A 22,086-nucleotide genomic window follows, 5' to 3' on the forward strand; every position below is an offset into this window, starting at 1 on the left:
CTTCCTAACGTTAAGGAATTCCAGAAAAGATTAAAGACTAATAGGTTATCTATTTATCATCTATTATCTCAAATTTCAAGCCCTATCTAACGGCTATTATGTTCACATCTCTTTATATCATATATTTAGAATGTATTATGACTGACTGGCATGCTGAAGATATGTTTTTTGAGTGACTAGCTAAATTTTTGTAGCAATTGTTATGTAGACCCAGCAGTATTGACTGTGCGTTTATCAGTCAGTCAGTTAATTTGTCCTTAAATCTAATTAACTATACAATATAAAAGCATAAACAGATATAAAGCAACTTACGGAGGCCGTTATTCCACCATCGTATTCAGGTGTCAACTGCAAAAAAGAAAAAAATAATTATTATACAAGAGCTACGAATATCTATACTTATTGTTATATATATATACTTATTATACACATATATTCCATAAAAGAATATAATACTATACGTGACAATCATTATAAACAGGTCCCTATAAACTATTACGTAAGTAGCGTTAGCGTTATATTACAAAATAGGAATTATTATCCAAGCGCCCGTTTGCTCGTAACTGTCCGTGCCTAGATACAGTTGGAGATAGACAGCGCAAACATTTCGATCTAACACAAAACTGTATGTTCCATTACTGATATACTTTTTTTACTTACTGTGGTGTTATATATGTTCTATATCAAATCTTATTTAGTATATATGTATTACAAATATATTTAACAATATTAACTATTATATGTACCGATATAAAATGCATAATGAAGATGAAAACGATTCGATAACACTGCGATTAAACGATTTTAAAATCGACAGAATTCAAAAATGAGGAAACGATATTCTTCAACGGCATAAATGAGAATCGAACCGCTTTGATACCTAAGCTTTTTTAGATATTTCTGGTAAAACATTGACATGTACAGTACCTACATTTACTATTCATGCTGGAGATTGTTGGCACTTGATGCTAACATATAAAGATGTATACCTGTATGTATGTATGTATTAGTTGCGACATCTATTCCACTCTCAATCTGTGGTCGGTGCCCATAGCTACGCTCCGTGAGGTACTCACGACCGGTCCCCGTTGAAAGCGATAACGCTTCCTACAAGAAAGTAAAACCGTACTCCGCTAGCCGTCCGGAAAACTACGCAGAACAGATGTTACTGAACTGGCCGACGCTTACTTAGTACACCAATTCCAGAACCAATTAGTCTTTATTGCAAGTAATTACACGATTGAAGACGATTATTTAGCAGCTTTATTATGATTTGATATTACAGACAAGGATCGCCAATGTATAGTCAAATTGAGTAGTTTGGTTTTATAGGATAGATAAAATCAATAATGTAAAAGAAAGATTATTTAAATTGTAAACACCAAAAAATATAGCAAGAATAAATAGATATTGTATGTAATGGGTACACAATTTTATACATATAAATTGTAATGCCAATTTAGAATGATAAATAAATAATAGTTTTGAAATCGATTATGCCGTCCGCTGAATCTACAAAATGTGATTAGTATACGTAGGAGAAAATAACCTTCAAAGTGACAAGATTTGCTTTTGCATTGTTCTACAGTTTCGCCGCTTTTATCAAAATCACTACTTCGCGTGTTTCCTCCCTTGCAACTTGAAGAGTCACAAACTTCTTTAGATACAGAATGCAGCCAGTTCAGTCATAGCAGTGGGTAAAGAAAGAAATAAATAAACCTACAAATTGGAACACAGTATGCAAACATGCTGCTTGGTACAGCAGCGAGAGAACTGTCAAAAATGTGAAAATACAAATGTACTAGACATTTGTCATTTTGTACTGATAATGATTATAATTAAAAAATAAAAACGACGTTAGGAACGAATTACCATAAAAAATAAAGTACTAAAATAATAAACCACTCATGCTCTACGCCGTACTCAGTCTCTCGTCCTTTGTGGACACGATGTTAGTTTTCAGTTACACTAAGTTGTATAAGAGATGGTATCAGTTGTATCGTTAAAATTAAAGCACATACATCGTCATAGCTGAGTACTTACCACTGGTAATAGATAATAAACTACTAAAAAAGTCTGTTTAAAATTTATCTATTATAATTACGCAGATTGCGAGCGAAGCAGATTGTCATGTCGCTGACCGTACCCAATATTTGCGGGCGTCCTTCACCAGCAGAGATATAAAGCGATAATACCCACATTTTCCGCTTCTCGTTACCTAGTTACTGACTCTACGTTCATTTTGTACACAATTAACTACATCGTTAGTTGCACGTGGAAATTACTGACAACAATACGATATTACGCCACCGTGTTTAAACGTGCGGTGTCACGACCCGTGTTCATAATGGGAGAAGTGTTTCTAACGCAACCGGGTGATCTCTAATTGAACCCGGCAGCGCGCGAAGGTCTTGTGCGGATCACGAACTTTAACAACAGAATATTATCGACCAAAATAGATACGCTTCTAAAGGTAGATTTAGACCAAAAAAAAAAGCAATGAAGTCAGCTCGAGAGCTTGAACATGGAATTAGATAGGTTTAGATTAAAATAACACAAGAACCAACGTACGCTATAGTTTGAAAATGCAGTTGTGTAAATAAAGAAAGCTATTTTGAAATGATTTTAATTAACACAGAACACGTTTGAAAAAAATTGAAAAAAAAATGGGAGATTAGAAGAACGACAATTCGCTTGATTTGTATAAAAACACCTTTCACGGAATGCTAGCGATTATGTTGAAAAACTAGAATATTAATTACCATTTTATTAATTAGAATGCCATGTATTTACTTGTAACTGCTGTAACTGGTGAAATTTAACAAAATTATAACCAAATCATGTTGTTGCTGCTGCATATACTGTGATTTTCAATGTATTCCAGGAAAGGACAAATATTACAAATAAGGTCATTTTAGCTATTTAGGCGTTAAGAGAATAATGTTCGTAAAATAATTATAGACGAATTGGATCAATCATATTATATTCAATACATCTGTTAATTATTAACAAATAATTAAGAGATGTATTATAATAACAAATAAGTAAGAGTCAGTTGCAAAAAGCCCAAAAGCGGATAAATGTCAATTCTATTATAAAATAAAAACCCAAATTGAAAGTTATAAAATAATAATCTTGTAATCCACTATATTCTTGCTCTATTATTAGAGTTATATCTTCCAACTACTTGATTAGATATATAAGGACAAACAATTCGATTGACGATTATTCCAAACAAACCTTTGAAATAAAATTGTCGTCATATGAACTCGTAGTAGCGACTTCATAATTATGCACTACACACAATTTCGACATCATTATAGATTCTGTGACAATATGTTGTGTAAAAAGAAAATAATAAAATGATACATAATTTATCAAGACAACAATGACTTTTACCGCGAATTCCGCTTTAACCTTGTGAAATAAGTGTCTGACAATAGTCAATGTAGTATATAGTTTAAAATAGACCCGATTATCATACATACAAGTTAATGTATAACAAGTAGTTAGTTGTCATATAAACTTTAATTTCTATTTCCTAATTATTTTATAAGCTTTTAATGGTTCCTATTTGTTTCAACTTGTATGAATTCAACATATATATATGTATCATCTATAGCGCAGACTACGGCGTACGGCGCCTTGGTTTTGCGACGAATGGGCTCGATCAACGAAGCAATCGCGGCCACTTGTGCTAATGAAACACTTCAATTGAATTGGGGACATTAATTCAGCCTCACTGTTTACATTGATACCAAATAAAAGCAGTTTAACTATGTACATGGAAAATAACTAATGAAATAAACAGGGCACTTACTAATGATGTACTTGTCAGTATTAAAAAAAATAATACTTAGTGAAATTATATGGTTTGTTTGTTATTTTTTTTTAGAGATGAAGTCATGAATATGAATAAAGCCAATGAACTCGAAGCCCAACTCAAAAAAAACAAGGTCATAGTAATAAAAAAAGACTATATTGTATTGATTTTACATAACACGTTTACTGCTCATATACCTATTGAAACCATAGAATATAAATTGGGACTATATTGTATTTGATATAAGAGAATTAAATCTAAGACCGGTAATAGAAATGACATTGTAAATTGAACATACAGTAATCTTGTTCTCTCCAAATACTTGTTTGACGATCATTTTACTCCATCAACTCCATCATCCTTTCAACTGTTTCGTAGCGTCGCTGAAACACTTAATGAGTGACGCATCATTAATAATATCTTCGACTTTTCCTCGTTTTGAAGCATTGTTTACCATGTATACACTTTGTAAAAGAGTTTAAACATTGATAAAATGGATCTAGGTTTTATGTTCTTTTCTTTTCGTGTTCGTTTCTATATTTATCTGTCTATATCTTTACAAGACACTCACATATAGGTACACAACAACCTTTATCACTTTATAATTCTCTTGCTTTTATACTTAGCTGATCGTTAAATTAGAAATAATTTTAATAACAAAAAACTGCCTTTAACATTTAATTTGTTGCCTTATTGTCAGTTGACAGGATTACCTTGAGGCGATCGATTGCTTTGATAATGTTACCTATTTTTGCATAATTGCATATTTATTAGTAATATATAATCTAATAGAGTATAATTTTGTAATATAACTATATCCTTAATAATAAACAGATCTTTGTAATATTTTGAATTGAGAATATTATTGTACAGTCACTTATTGTTAGTCGTAATAATTGGAAACATTTGAAACATGAAACACTCCACTTCTATTATTATATATTATAGAGCTCATTTTACAATAAATATTTATAAACAACTCATGAAAATAACACTTTATCTGCCTTTCTGTGCAATTAAATTATTTACAACTAGTTCTTCAAATAACTCCCGGGAATGTTACAAATGTCTAAATATATTTCACATTTAGATTAATTTTAAAAATAGAAAAACGTCTGCAATAACCTTGGCTTTAGTTTTAAGAGTTTACCGGGCAACCGAATCTTAATTAATTACTTATAACTCGTTTGGTGAGTTTGAGCTTGCGTGTTAATTCTCCACACTACAGAATACTGTGTCAGGATATTGTAAGTTGTTCTGGCGTCACATGGCAATCCTATCAATAGACAAAATTTATCTATGTTTATCTACATATATGCTTATTTATATTATCATCATCAACACAGAAAAAGTGGTAAAATAAAAAAAAAATCCAAATTGGTTATAATCCAAACAACGTCAACGTCAAATATTAGAGGTTACCAAAATTAAGTCGGATCTTAGAATCTAATGTTTTTATTGGTAACGAACAAATTGCACGCAATCTTTGACCGTAAATATGCAATTAGTTTAATACAAGTTGGGGACATATTCCGCGGAGATACGGTACGTTTAGTACGGCGTGATGCACGCAAATACAGCGATCACTATTATACTAATTGACACGTTATGTTTTACCACACTCCTAATAGTGTCATCTACAACTGTATATAAATTTTCCTTCAGAATAATTCCGATATAATCATCTCGTTATTTCAGCCGTTCTCTGTTTATTTTTTAATATAATGTATCTTGCATAGACCAGTATACGTAATATTAGTTTCAACCGACTTCAAAAAAGATGCAGGTTCTCAATTCGGTTGTATTCTTTTTATGTTTGTTAGCTCATAACTTCATCATTTATAAAACCGATATAGAACATTCATTTTTAGGATATACTTTCAAATTTGTCCGATAGAAATTTTATCATAATCAGTTCAGTATCTTGTTTTTAAAACAAATTGTGTTACTACGATTGAAGTGTGTTTTTTATGGCACAAAATCTAAATTTACAATTAAGCCAATAAATAATTTTTACTCCGTTAAAAACAACGACTATAAATCTTGCATCATGCACCCATTATTAAAAAAAAATCGCATTAAAAGCAAAACAAACTAAAAGAATATTTAGAAATTACGTCGCCATGGATGTCATCGACAGGTGGCCTTTTAATCTTATACCGAGAAGTGTCAAAAATATTTTTGCGTGGTAGTGTTTACAAAACAGCTCTTCTGATTTAATTTAGCTTGTTTAGATACATTAGTTAAAAAGGACGTAACAAAGGTGGGCTTATGCCCAACAGTTGGTGGTTGTGAGCTGATAGATAAGTATTATAAGTGTCCAACTAGTCAACGAATATCAGGAGATTCCACCCAAATAATTCAGAGCAGAATCAATTTAAAAAAGTTGGTTTCTTAAATTGACCAGACCAAGAATCGAAACCGAAACCCTTATTTGTAAATAGCAACATGCCCACCATCTTGTAGAACTTCTTGCGATAAAGCCCTTAGAGTACACAAAGAAAAGCAATGTTTTTACGCATAAACAAAGAGTACGTACAACAGATTAGATACAGTTGGGTCGCCGACAATTTCTAGATGTTTTACGTGAGATGCACTCAAATGGAAAAAGCTGGTAAGAACGTGCCGTAGCCTAGAGATGAAGGAGGTAGCCATTTTAATATATCAGAGATCAATACAGTGTGTACTTTGTAGAATTAAAGGCAACGGGTTGATATGAACTAATATTTGTTTTTTTTTTTTTTAAATAATTGTATTGATCAAAATAAAATGCTGGTAGGAATCTCTACCAGTCAATCTTGGGTTGAACAGTGAATCACAAAAGCGATACTTCACTAGGATAGGTAAAGAAATTTACACTTAATAATGTATATACACAATAAATAATATATACGTATCTTATTATACTTATCTCAACATTCCAAGACAAGTAGTTTTCCAAATTCTTGGAATATTATATTTTAAATTAACATAAAGTGGACTATACTTTTGGTATTTTATTATTGAACATTTGTTTTCTTACCTCCCAGAATTATGATACATTTAAATAGATCAATGTTTTAGGATAATAAATAAACACTAATGTAATCCAAAAGTTACGTCTTTTTTAGTTACACCATCACAATTCATTATTATATTATTATTATATATTTTGTATTGCACTTGTAAATTACATTGATTAGATTCATCTTAAACTTTTTTTATTTAATATTTTTATTAGGTAACTAGTAAATGTATATTCTGGAACCTATGTAAAAATAAATTGTACTGCTACAAATGCTCAAGAATATAAAAAATTACAGTTAATATAAGGTATACACCAGTAACCATAATATATTACTGTTATACAAACACTCATTATGTTAAATGCTAACGTGTTATGTTGCAAGGTACGATTCCAATTCCGACCATTATTTTAACTATAAATTTATTGACATTACAGAAATAAATATTCTATAGCTGTTGAAAGTTAATTACAAACATAACCACACGAATTACAACTAAACTAATAACTTCTCACCATTCGTTTTAGTATAATTACACACTTGTGAAATGGTGCCGTTTACGCAACGCGAATAGACGGATAAGGGCTTGCCGATCAACAGCCTTCAAATTTCCTTCAACTTTCCATTCGATATATCATAAACAAGTAGTAACTGACAACACTATATTACCAATAGTAACTTTGGAATCACATATAAGTATATTTTAGTACCCGGAAGCATTGGCGAAGGTCGTATAGTTACAAGACGGCCTTGCCGCCGGCTGCGCTACTTTCTCTGGTGCAACGATGAGCCCACGTGCGTTGCGTTACCGCGAAACAATGCTATGTTCTACAAGCTCGGTTACACCGACGCATGCTATGGAACAGCTGACATAATCATCGAAAATTACTGAATTTCCATGCACGGGTCTGCCGAGGACAATTTAGATTACATAGCCGCGTCTTCGAGTGGCATTGTTAATAACAAACAAAGCCTTGGTCTCGGACTGTGACCACGGAACATTCTCTTTCCATAGTTATTATGACCCACTAAGTTTCGTAACATTAATATGGTTTACGTAAATAAACACACAGATACACAGATATTTAGGACGCCCGTTTAAATAAAAAAAAAAAGAAAGAAACATTCATACACAGAACATTACGGAAGCAATACAATGTTTTAATAATCTTATTCCTTGATCCGACACTTCTTTCAATTCTTATCAATAAATTGTTCAACTGACCTCATTTATGTAGTTATAAATGATTATAGGTAATGTACTATATACACGCATTTGATAAATACGACAAATTTACAATATGTTCTGATTCTGGAACAATATCTGACAATGCCACAGCAGATGTGATTATATTTTGATTTACAACTGTGGATTATAATTTTGATTCGAATAATTAATTACTAATTTGACATTGGTCAACACATCAATTTAAACAATAAAAATATGCTTCAGTCTTTTACAAAGACAGACGGTGTTGACAAGTTGATTTACGCAAATATTTATTTAAGGCAGGCACAGAAATCGGATTTGACGGACAAACGTTAAATTTGTTATAATAGGGGGAAATCGAAGGTTATCTAGCATTGCAATGGTGGTGCAAGCGAGATTTCAGCAAGTGTGGTAGATACGTGCCTCAGCGTTAACCGCCTCGATATTGTGCAACGTTTACCAACTTGCTGAAATTGTGGATTAGCCGCATTGGCTACGCAGCCGATACGCCTACTCCGTAGATTATTGGCATAACGACGTCATTCGGTATGGTCGATAAGACCTTTTCGAAATAAAGAACGTTCAGTTTAATAATAATACTTAGATCGGTAATTTAAGTGGTCGTAAATATAAGTTTTCAGCTACTGATCACGACACTTGACCCTTAATAAAAGTAAAAGTTTATACTTATCGCACGGAGCATGAAAGTGGCGTAAATCTTACCTGCAACAAACGGAGGAGACACATTAATAAAACTGTCAGTACTGTAATAAGCACCAGGATGTAACAACATATTTATTTAAGTTGTATAATGAGGAAATGCTGCGACGAAAGAGAAGATAATGCGCAAAAGGTAGTATAAACCGAGTGCTAATTAATTGTCAATTGTTAACGATAATAAAAGAGCCTAAACATAATACTTAAATAGATTTATATATAATTAAATGTATGTTATCATATTTAGAATAAAAAAAAACTGAAGTGATTTTTCTTCACTCACTATTTCTGTATTATCTATTTATTATGTTTAAGTATGATAAAGCGAAGGAAAAAATATTTAATTAACAGACTAAAAACTATAAAATACCTATATACTGTATCTCAATTCAGTCATTTTTTCCGGTGGGTTTAAATATTTAATACTAAACTTATCACATAGATATAATATGAGACTAAACATTGATAATAAATATTAATAAATAAAATGAAACAAAACCAAATTATTGATTCCTTATTCCGTCGCTGTTTACATTAATAAAATGATAAGAATTTAATAGTAAATAGGATAACTTATACATATATATATATATATATATATATTACGTCCTTTAATATATCTAACATTAAGGTCTAAAAAATAAAGTTGGATAAAAGTTGTTAATGAGAAAAAAAGCATGAATCTTATAATTCAATACATCAAAGCACTGAGTGTTATGTTGATAGGTATAATACAACAGAGGACCATTTAGTTAGTGGGCTGAGAGCGAGCGGTTGACCTTCGTAGAAACAGTCAGCAAGCGAATGGACTCATCAATGACCATTTATTCATAAACATCTTTAATTAAAATCCCATTTTTGTAGTGGAAAATTAAATATAACCTTAATATTCTAGATTAAACTCATTGTCAATTATGTATCATTTATAATTAGCATATTAAAATTTATATTACAAAATTGTATTCAAGTAATTTTGCTCTGCAAAAATCAAAGGCTTCAATCATGAAACAATTAATATGGGACTAACAGGAGGGTAAATCCTATCGTTTGCAAAAAAAAAAAACAAATTGCTCTACAAATCGCAAAGACATCGTATAACATAAAAAAATAAATAAAACAAGGAAATATCCCCAAAATCATTCTGCTTTTATAAATTGCTTAAAATACTTATATAATGGAGCACACAACACATTTAATAATATATTTAAAGAATAAGTCATCATACAATTTCCTTGTTAGTTCTAATTACTGTAATCTGTTACATACATTTTATGATGAGTGGAAAGTTTCCTTATGATATTATTGTTCAATTTGGTTTGACGCATAATTATAATTGAGTTCAATAACGATTCTATTCTAGGCTTATATCATAATAAAGATATTACGATGTAAGACCAGTACATATAATGCAGACAGACACACACACAAGCCCAGTTATATCGATGTACGAGACGACGGAAGCGGCCCAACGTGCGGGACACATTGTGCGAATATCTCTGACCCGCCAGCACAACACCCCCGCCGGACCGAGTCTTGGCTAATTACTTATTATTATGTCTCCGGCACACCAGATGTGCAACATCCGCTCAAGAACGACTTTTTCAAGACTTGTCAACTTCTATTTTGTTGCCATTTTCAATTCCGACATTCGCTTCGAATAAATACACCTACAATATTGAAATATGCATTTATCATCGAGAATCGTAGGTGTTAAATCATAGTACACGATACCAAGTATATTATATCTCAATATTTATGACATCTTCTCCGAAACATTAACTTGTATTATTCTAAACACAAATATAAATATAAATCTCTTTAAAATAAATTCGTCATGAAAGTCTGTATATTGTTTATAAATTGTAAAGAGATGTTATTTTAAATAAATTGGCTATGTGGGGGAGCAAAAAAAGAGAAAAAAGGTCCAAGGTATGTCCAGTCTATTGCGTGTAGATGGTGCGATATGTTGGCTAGTAGCAAGCAGGTTAAAGCGAGTATTACAAAAATAGAGAACAAGCGATTACGGCCAGTTTCACTTTCGTTGGAGGCGCATGCGGGTCAACCAACATGGTGCATCGATGCGCTGCCACGCCGCGCTTCAGTCTCGAGCTGCAGTTGCGTACTCATTACTGCAACTATTACGAATGAGTGTAGTATATTTATGATATTGCAAGCATGTTTTAAAGATTTAACTAATGTAAATCAAATTTAAAAGGAGAGGAGTACAAATGAAAATATGTGTGGATTTTATACGAAAGATATTACGCTATTTTATAGTGTAAAGAGATGTATAGAAGTGATGTACTGATTTGCCGTTTTGGCTTTTTAGAACCTAATTTGACTTCGATTTTTAGGCTGCCATATAACTGCACATAATATTATAATGTATAATATTTAGATTTAAAGTTTTTATTCTAATTTATACGGAGAAAGCTTCGGGATAAAAGTTGTAAATAAAAAAAGAGCACATAATAACAACAAATTGCATATCTATTGAACGAAATGTAAAATAGACATCTGTGGGCTATATACAGACCACCCAGATTAAAGCACAATAAAAAGTCCATTTCCTGAATTAAGTGATTGATTTACTCGAATTCACGTTACGCAATACGAGTAGAATGTATCTACCATTGCGCTACAAAAGTTGCTACAATAAACATTGTCATATTTTATAGTCATTCGAACTACTTGTTAATTAGGAAATAAGATAAAAAACGTAGTTGGAACATAACCGTGTGAATTTATAACACACAGCACTTCTCATTAAAGCAATTCAGAGAAAGACTCGCTTTAAGACGGATGTGGCAGTTGGAGATTATTTTTAGTCGTTAGTCGCGAAGATATTGTAAATAAAACATAATGACGAAACGTAACACAAGTTGAACAAACTGAGCTGACGAGACTATCAGCCGACGGGTCAACTATGATAACACTTTGAACTAGCTGGGCTAGTTCGTTTCGGATAACTTATCAACTTGCGTCATAGAATGTTTTTTTAAGATGCCAGTGTGATATAAATAAATATTATTTAAATAGAAATATTCTTTTGTCTAAGTACAAGGTAAATCAACAACCTCTGCTTTGTTGATATAACAATTCATTAGTTTAACAGGTAAAGAGGTACTCCTTGATAAGAATCGCAACTCGAAAAACAACAATAAACTTTACTCGCTTAACCCTTCGAAGAAATAAGGGTGTAATTCTAGAGTAAATTTATGAAAACGTGTATTATGTGTACTTTGTTAATATAGGTATATCCGGATCCTTGGCGTTATAAGCCACTTAAATGGATTTTAATAAATTATTAAGTTCATTATAATTGTAGTGTAATACATGACGTCAAAGTAAATATGGCTATCACAAATTGTCAATATATCACTAAATGTAACGGTCACGTATTAGTGATTTCCAATCGCTTAAAGGACACTGTTAACTAACTATATAACCTAGAAAGATTAAGCTAAAATGACAATAAATGTGAAAGAAATCACAAAATCTTGACTCTTGTGACATTGAATTAGTTTACGAACCAAATTTGTAAAATTTAGTAATCACAAACTAATTATTATACTATTTTATTTTTTGGCATGTTTTGTGGTATGTAAACGCTATTAGTAAACGATCAGATTAATAAACGATCGTTGGTGCTGCTCTCTCTTTGCAGAGGCAGTTTTAGGAAGTGAAAAGTGCAGTTTATTATGTTTTATTGCAATTTGATCGCTTGTTGTTGTTTGTCAAGAGAAAGTATACCTAACTCAACTAGCAATTAGGAAGCAATTAGTCTACATAATATAATTATTTTTGAAAATTTGTAAATACACAATCGCAAAATAATCGCGTTAATTTCAATTAGTTATTATTCGGCCCGCCGACGTCGCTCCGTTATGATTTTCAGTAGCCGTATTTTTATACAAAATGTTACTGTGGCAAAGTACTAAAACTTTTCCAAGTCATTACACGTGAATGTACAAGTATGTAGGCAGTTATGGAAACTAGTAATATAGTGAAACTAGTCGTGTATTCTTCGCAACCGTTTTTCCACGGACATCGGGTGTCGGGCATTGAAGCATAGCTTTCCACGTTATGCCATAGACCACCCCACTTGTCACGGTAATGGCTCCTCGCCCATCTACTTGACGAGGGTCGCCGCCAGTGCGGTGCAAGTACATAATGAATTACGAAACATTCAACACACCAACATAGAGATAGACGACGCATGTACCTCAATCTATATGTTAACTAAACGTGCCGTTATTAAACTTATAGTGGTCTTAGAAAAAGTATTTATTAAATTAAGCGAAGGCTTGTAAAAGGACTGTTGGTCAGGTTGGTTGGACAGGGGTTATGATGATGCTATTTAATATGCCATAAATTTTATAGGTATATGTAATATTTTAACAATTTAATATATAATTACATGGAACCAAATGTCAACGCCTTCTATACTTGCACCCTTGTTCTATTCACTTTCACTGTTTGTCACACGCACGCCGATGTTCCGAGGACTCAAATCTTAGGCATACCATATAGCATGAAAAAGTTAAATCTTAACGTGACTGTACTTAGATTACTTTTTGTTCTGACAAAAAAAAAATAAGCAAGCGGACAACAGGCCTACCATTGAATACATTTCTTATGAATCTATATGATAATAGATCTACTCTACATAAATAAAAACATTCGATTTTTTATCAAAAGTAAAATTACAAATTTATTAAACTTTTAATTAGAAAATCCGTTATGACGAAAAGAAGTTTATCGTGTTTTTATTGCGATGACCACAGTAATATTTTACGTGGTTGATGCATTTCACGGACCCTTGAACACGCTGGTACGTTCCGCTTGTGAACATTGATGCAGCACCGATTTAAAATATACGGTATTGTTGCACAGAATGCATTTCGGATGGCATGCACTTGTCCACAACCTGTTTAAATGCCCTGGGAATTTTAATAATTTAAAATTTTAAGCACTGCTGATGTCTAAAAAAGGCTGGTAAAAAGTAGCGTACAACAGTTTTATTTGGAATGAATGAAATTTCAAACTACTTCAAAAAGAAGGAGATATGCAATTCGATAGTATTTTTTTTAATGTTACTCAAAATCGTCACATAACACACATGATATTTATTTGATACATAAAGAAATAATACTAAGTTAAGACGAAAATATATAAGTATGTAGGCACTACTGTTTAATAAAGTGTGATGATGTGATAATATAATATATATGTGTGTGTGTGTGTGTATGTGTGTAATCTCTTAATATTCAATATAAGTACTTATTTGTATAACATATGCATAGATGGCTAGCAACAACATTACGTAGCCAGGTTTTGACCACTTTTTATACTAACCGACTGACTGAACAAGCCGTGATTAAGTCATGCGTATTGAACTCGTAAGTTTAAGTCGTTAAGCTGTGTGCATACGCACGGCTAATGACGTCAACATAATTAATTATATTAATTTGGAAACATTTACTTATGTATTTATTACTTACTTTATGGATGACTATCTGATTATCACTGCGGTTTTACCTGCCCAAAATTCTTTTTTTTATGCAACTTAGAATAGCAAACAAGCTGACGGTCCAAATGGAAAGTGGTAACCATCGCCTTTAGACATGAACAGTATAATGGACATAACAGAGGATTCCCGGACAGGATATTCCTAAGAACTAAGGTCTTATGCCTCTGTACCCTGTAAATTCATCGTCATATCCCAACCTTCAAACTGAAACACAGTCATACAAACACAACTGCTTCACTGTAGAAATACGAATAGGAGAGAGGAATTCATTATCTTCCGTCCTCGTGGTTGAGAAACCACAATACTAGAAATACGAAATTTTAAATTTTGGATTTAGTAGATTTGTCTTATCTAATAATAGGACATAATCTCTGTCAGTCTGTTACGACTAGTTTTCTTTAATGTGTATAGATAAGCGTTTAATAATACCTGATATGATAATAGAGTAATGAAGATAATTATTAAACTGTCTCGACTAGTTTCATTGTGTTATTAACGTCTAAATATCTGATAATATACATTATTAATGACCTACATTTATCAAAATTAAAATGGACCAAATACATTCTCTGACGCGCTTCGTTGAAATAGTCCTGTAAGGAGACGTAAAAAAGAGTAATTTTGTTTATATCTTTGTTAATTATAATTTATGGTGCGTGTGCCTTCAGCTTAGGGAGGCGATGTCTCGGTTCGTGCGCGGAGCAGGAAGTGCCGTGAGACCTTGCCAAGTTCAACGCCATTGGCGATGACAACGAAAAGCCCACGCGCATCGTTCGCCAACCACCACCACGTTTTAACGCTTCCGCCTTGATGAGAAAAGTGACCTTTTACCTTGAAACAACATGTGCTCTGGAGCATTGAAAGTACAAAAAATGTATGAATCAAACTATTAACCCCGCATTAAGTTTGGTTATATTAAATATTCACTAAAAATACTATGGAAAGAATTTAATGATGATGTGGTATGTTTATAGGTGACGGTTACCACTTTCCATCAGGTGAGCCGTCAGCTTGTATACCATCCTAAGCGTCATAAAAGAGATTATACGTAGAGAGCGAAATACTGTTCACCGACTGATTATTAACAAAACTATTTGACTTACAGCTGCTGTTAGATGAACTTACACTTTTTGATGTAAACTTTATTTAATACTAGAAAACCTTTGGAAATTCTACAAAAATAAATGTTAATAGAATAAGTGTGGGCAAAGCCGCTGCAAAAAGCTGGAAACTACTCGATTTAGCACTTTTGTCTTCTAGAATTTAAATCTTCATTATAAAGACAATTACGAAACACTCAATTATTTTTGGAGATATTATATCTTTGTAAATAACACGGCAAGCGAATAAATAGCATTTAGACAAACTACAACTTAGGCATTGCAAAAGCGCCGCACTAGGTTATCTAACTTAACCTTTCAAAAAGAGCTGCACGTTCGCAAAAAAAATCATTGTCCGTTCTCGATTACGCGACGTGTCCGAAATGAGCACGATGGATGTTCAGTATGACACGGATTATGTAAACAGCATAACGACACTGACCTACCGTCGGCTGGTCACCGCGCCACTTTCCTTTCATTATTGACACACTATAAACGGACAACACTATCGCTAAGCTTTGCTACGTGACGTTGCGTGATTGCTGATCGATGGCTAATATATATTGGGTATATGTAACAACAACATGATATAATTACCTAATTTTAATATTCAAAGATTAAGATCAACCTGATAGTTTTAATACAAATTTTGGATGATTTTCAATATTGTTTTTATAAAACAATCGATTTAAACACGTAGTAAAAAGAGGAAGTTCTCGATACTCTGTATTTTTTGTATGTTACGCGATGTCTCCTATTCTTTTTGCAAAATCTTTAATTATATAATATCCTGTAAGAAACCGAAATAACGAATGCTCGAAATAAGTACTTACTGTAGATGGGTTTTTAACATATCTGGTATAAAGAAAGGAAAACTCTTTCCAAACTATACACATATACAATTCGCTATTTCATGGTCTTTTGCACTGTGGATAGGTAACCACACCTGGGATATTGACGCCATTGGACCCGACCACACATCTTGTTTTTTAATAGGAATAGATACTGTTTTTTTTTTTAATGATAACTAAATGTTGTGGAGTGTTCTTACAGTAAATTGCGCAAACATTTTTCGAAACCAAAATAGCAAAGTAAGATAATATAAACTAGGATCATGTCTTACTAAATTTAAACTATAAAATTAAAACACTTTAACGTGGTAATTACAATGACTAAACAAATAATAAAGTAAAGATCATGAAATACGCTTAATTTACGTACAAAGTAGTTAGAAAAGTTTCATGATTTAACCTACCTAGTTACAATACAATATATCGGATGACACATCCAAACCAAACGCTCGCGAGGTCGTTGTATATATTACTTTCAAATTTAAATCAGTAATTCCGTCGTCCTTGTTAATCGACAGGGACCTACTGAGAAACAAACCAATCGACCTAATTATCCATATACATAATTCCAATTGTTTAAGGTATGTACGCATTGAACAATTGAAATCGTGTTAAAACGTAATATTAATGGTAGAAACGACAGTAAATAGTTTAAAGTTATTTAATACCTACATCAAAATCATAGTTTTCTTGCAGTTAATAATTTTAACAGTTTTTAAACAAAAAGGCGCCGCGTAAAAAAGTAATAAATAGACGAAGAAACCTGTTAGAAATTTTCAAAAAAGTATGAAAGTATATGAATAATACCCGTCCTATTTGCCGTACTAACACTAAAGCAAGGATTTTAGTATAAAAATCAGCAATCATAAATAATTACCAATGTTTTATACTTATTGTTATATATGCACTGTGTAAACAATAAAGTAATATACATAGGCAAGTAAGCGTAAAGAGTGAAGAGCAGTGAACATGGAGGGTGCCATAAAAAGTGAAAGAGTTCGAAAGTTCGCTTCCTGCATCGCGAGTGCATAAGATATCGCGGCACGCGCGGATTATAATCGCGCCATAATACCTAACTCCGCGTTTGTGCAACACGCTTATGCAAACTGCAATCGTGCGAATCATGCGCAACGTGTGACGATGCCATTATCATTTGCGGCCCGTGTAATATAAAGGTGGATATAGACTAAAAGAACAAAGGGGCATAATAACAGAGGAAGAACTAGAACGTATAACCAAATAGGTATAGTTACAATAATAAAGCATAAACAATGTATAAAAACAATCATAAATGTAGTTAAGCAACCAAAGCATGCTTTTAAGCATCTTTTACAAAGTTTAAAACAAACCAAAAATGAAGGACTCGAGGAAGAATGAATATTAGCTTGCTTGACTATTGAGGTAACAATTGCAAAATATTCTAAGAAAATGTTACTAAGATTCTTTATTATTAATAACTTTACAAGTGCACATACACAGTGTATGTGTATGGTGCATATAGGTATATAATTATCATAACATCTTCCCTGGATTGAGGTTCATTAGTCAAGTCAAATCACGATGATATTTGCTCTAAACAATAATTTTATTATAATACAAGTCCCTATCGGGCATAGTTGCATAATAGTACGCTGCAACACTAGGAAGTGAGCTATGATCATCGGAACGAAAATTTGAACTAAAATGACTGTCCCGAGCCTTTCCTGGACATTGCACAATATACTTTCAGGTTGCGCAATAAGAACACCTAGTGTTCTAGTGGATGTACAGCTTATGGTTATTAAAGTTTCGATAAATGGGTGGTGGTAGCATTGTGAAACGACGACCGTGCTGTCAGGTCGGCGCCGTGCGCCACACCGCGACAGCTCTTCTCCGTTCGGCCGTATCATTACGAAACAAGAAAGGAAAGTTAAAGAGTTTTTTGCTTGAGAGAATGTCGCTCAACTCGCCCTGCATTTATTACTGTGCACTAAATCCCCGCACTACTGACCGCTCCACTTGTGACGTAACCGCAGCTTTGCACGCCAACTTGCACTTTTGTTTGTTTACAGAGTGTTGGCACAGATTACTTAATAGTTATGCACACACGGCTCCTGTTTTTCATTTCATATATGAACAATATCTCGTAAGTATGTTAACGGCAAGATTTATGAATCTAAAGCTTGATAAGCTGTAGAATTATTTCCAAGCCTACGCTTATAATAGAAAAAATTCAACTATAGAAGGAATTTTATTTACGTAGCAAACTCTATATTATATTAAATATATATGTATTCAAAAACAAATTTGCATAGAGATAGGTTCTTATTGTTGCTTTTTCTTCAACGTTTTTTTTCCAGTAATAAACCGTAACGTGTACATTTATAGTTTTTTTAGACCACACGTTCTAATTAAATATTAGATTCAATACCTCTTATTACTTTTTTAATAATCTCATTAAAACGTTTATTATCAATCGCTCGAATTTTGTTTTTATTCAATTATTTATTAAAATTTATCCCTCATAATATGATTATATTATATATGAGTATATACGTAAATTAAAACTTATGCATATACTGTACTGTAGTCTCTGTTTTAAAATAAAATTATATTAATTGAGTCCAGTAGATGAGACGGTGACCCTCTTTTTAAACTCGATCAGAATATTAAAACGTTTTGCTATTTATTGCATAAGTACGTGCGTTCTTTATGAGCAATTATGTAAAGCAGTGGATCGGAGCAATCGCAAGTGGGTAGACAAGAAGTATGGTAGATACACCGCCGAGTACGAGTACCGCGGTAATGGTAAAAGTGTTACGCGGTGCGCTCATTTCAACGCGCGCTGTGACGCAACGCCCCAGCGAATGTATGCCAAAAGTGCAGTCGAGCCTTCAATATAGATGGCGAAATTAATCTCACGAGAATAGATAATAAGATTTTTCAAGAAAAAGAAAAAAAAATCAAAAATTGACCAAAATTTATATGAAACTATATCAATCTTGGATAATACACTTTTTTTTTTTTTTAAATAAAATTGGAGTCACATCAAAATCGATTTACAAATTAGATAGCGAAATCATAAGAACACTGATATATAAGTTCGGCATTTTTTTTTTCTATTTATATAATAAATACTTTTTCACTTTATGTCTGATTGTTGTTATGAAACTGCTGGAAGATGTTGTAAGTAAACAACCTTCACTAATTAGTATAAACATTTCAACTTTACTTCAGACACCTTGAAGAGCGCCGTGATGTAAATTTGCATATCAAATGAACTAAGTTTCTGGTGATGGTAAACGCAACTAAGGAACACAGTTCTAAGATTGCGGTAAATTCGACAAAATTGAGCAAGTCGAATGGTTAGTCACTATGACTAGAGCTATGACGGTCAGAATTTATCTAAACTCTCATTTGAACAACTGAAATTAGAACATGTTTATTTTATTCTTATTATGAGATGTATGTTTGTACCATACACAATATGTGTATGTGTGTATATATAGTTCTAGTTTGCCACATTGGATTCTGATGTTCAATAGAGCGTTTATCACTTTCTATCAGTAAAATAAATAGTACGTCATTTTCTTTTGTCCTGCAAAACTTCTTATGCAACATTTTTTAAAGTTAAAAAGTAAATAAATAAATACTTGTGTGGACATATACTGCTTTATCTGTGTTTTTTTTTGGTAGAATAGCTAACACGTATGCATTACTAATACATAGTAGGTATCGTTATACTGAGAAAGAAAATGTTAAATAATCATATATGCAACTAGTCATTTACAATCAACACTAATAATGTTTCCAGCCGTTATCTGCCGCCCAGATAAGATAGAGTACAGTACCCCTTTGTTTATGCGCTGCACTCCTACATAAGACCTCAGATAATGCATTATCTACATAAATACGGTAAGTCCTATTTGCTTACTCACACGATGTGTCTGTTCTTTGTCTGTATAGAAATGCATGGTGAGACTATTTACTTGTCCTTTACTCTATGGGGGGGAGGGGGGATGTTACTGTATTATTGTATTGATAGATAGATATATAATTTATTTGCATTACTTACAGCACACAAATAAAAACAGACATAGACAATAAAAAGAGATAAAAGAATACATATAAAAAAGCAAAATACATAAAAGAAGTAACAACTTTTTCTTTTTATGTGCCCTACTACCAAATGGAGACAAATCAGTTTATTGCATTGTTTATTTTTTGTTTGTATGCAATATGTTTCGGGTGTTAATAGATTATCTGTTCTCAACCACCATGTAGTTCACTAAATAGTAATTTTATCACGTGGTATTGCCACTGACTATGTGGTAAAGTAAGCATATAGTTTACCCGTGTAGCAAGGTTTCAATAAAAACCGTTTAGCTGTTTAAGTGTCTTTGAGTAACAAATATTTTTACAAACATTCTCATTTATAGTATTAGAATAATTGCGATCTCCTACAAAACTAAAAGCGAATCTTCTAGAGGTCCTAAGTTGAAAAACTATCAAGTTATTGTCATATTAATGACGTACTTTCGTTATCAGTTAAACATTTCACAACATATTATATAAGTTAGGTAAGTAAGTAGTTACTGACTACGACTAATATAGATATGATCATGTATATTATGATAGTATATAGTATAACCTCTATACTTATTATAATAAATTACTTGAGATTGTAACAAGTACTTTACATCTTTATGGTTCCTTATACAAATTGCAAAAATGGAATTCCTACAATTGTGACGACTGTTTGTCATTTAGTTAAATCTTATCAAAACTCCTAATCCTTACTAATTTATAATAGTAAAAGTGGGTACCTCTCGGCACTTTAATGATCCATCCAACCTTAATGATCATATGGCATAAGCATATTATTTGGGAAAGAGAAGGACATAGGCTATTTTATATTGGCCATGCTGACGAAGTTGTGAGTAAAAACTAGTTAAATATAAATTATTAATTTTTTAAAAATTTATTTCATTAATTCATTAGTACATATATCGTCATAGTCGTAGAATACTGACGTTACTGTATCGCTGTATTATTTTGATTGTGTATTAATAGTAACTTAATAATAATTAAAATAAATGTATTATTTTAATTATTATTAAGTTACTATTGATAGTATAGTGTAATATTAATAAAGCAATAAATCACAATTATCATAAATTATAGTATAAAAATAATAATATAGTTATAATAATAATAATATACTTTGGTTGATAGGCAAGATATTAGCTGATATTAGAGAACAAAGACAAGATTGGAAACCAACCATGCCCGCGGCCGTGGGCGGTGACAATCGTCACAATTCCGTATGGCCGGCAATGAACCCTCGCATTTGCTCTGCCGAAACAATTAGCGACGCGACGCAAATCTAACCAAACTATTTACTGAGCTGCCATCTACGTATATGGCGACGGAAAAATGAATTATGCTAATAAATGAAATAGAAACAAAGCCTTATTTCTAATTTTATATAAGTATCCTTAATTTTTACTAATTATGTACGATAAATTATAAAATATAAAGTCTTACTTTTTCCCACATAAGTACTAAGACTATGCAAGAAATTGTGCTTGTACAGTGATATTGGATAAACCCAAACACGTTATTGATCGCTGTTTTTATATTGCTAGCATGTGTTTGATATTGCTACTCTAAACGGAAAAAAATAAAACGTTTACTATGTAATTATCTTATCTATATTGCAAATATAATATATTTACATACCTACATAAGTTCTAACAGCAATAAAATCATATGCAGGAGATAATAGATACTAATGTAAAACACGCCGGAATAAAAGTAGTAGTTTGAAAGGCAAGTTAAAACACCGTTAAAACGATCAAAATGTGT

The 22,086-nt window shown here is 32.2% G+C and overlaps 1 protein-coding gene and 1 long non-coding RNA gene across 2 annotated transcripts in view; one reads left to right on the plus strand and one right to left on the minus strand.

Moving 5' to 3' along the window:
• Positions 1-22,086, minus strand: part of LOC113512963 (protein TIS11) — a 45,521-nt gene that overhangs the window by 11,867 nt on the left and 11,568 nt on the right. Inside the window, exon 2 of the mRNA XM_026896936.3 lies at positions 313-348. Within this exon, the coding sequence (XP_026752737.1) occupies positions 313-348 (36 nt within the window). The remainder of the gene's footprint in view (positions 1-312; positions 349-22,086) is intronic.
• Positions 19,266-21,687, plus strand: LOC128200646 (uncharacterized). The gene is made up of 2 exons (XR_008252831.1): positions 19,266-20,133; positions 21,454-21,687. It is a non-coding gene; the product is annotated as an uncharacterized LOC128200646 (long non-coding RNA).

The sequence above is a fragment of the Galleria mellonella genome, unplaced genomic scaffold, assembly GCF_026898425.1.
Source record: "Galleria mellonella isolate WM207_F2 unplaced genomic scaffold, CSIRO_AGI_GalMel_v1 utg23, whole genome shotgun sequence".
In the NCBI taxonomy this organism is placed as follows: Eukaryota; Metazoa; Arthropoda; class Insecta; order Lepidoptera; family Pyralidae; genus Galleria; species Galleria mellonella.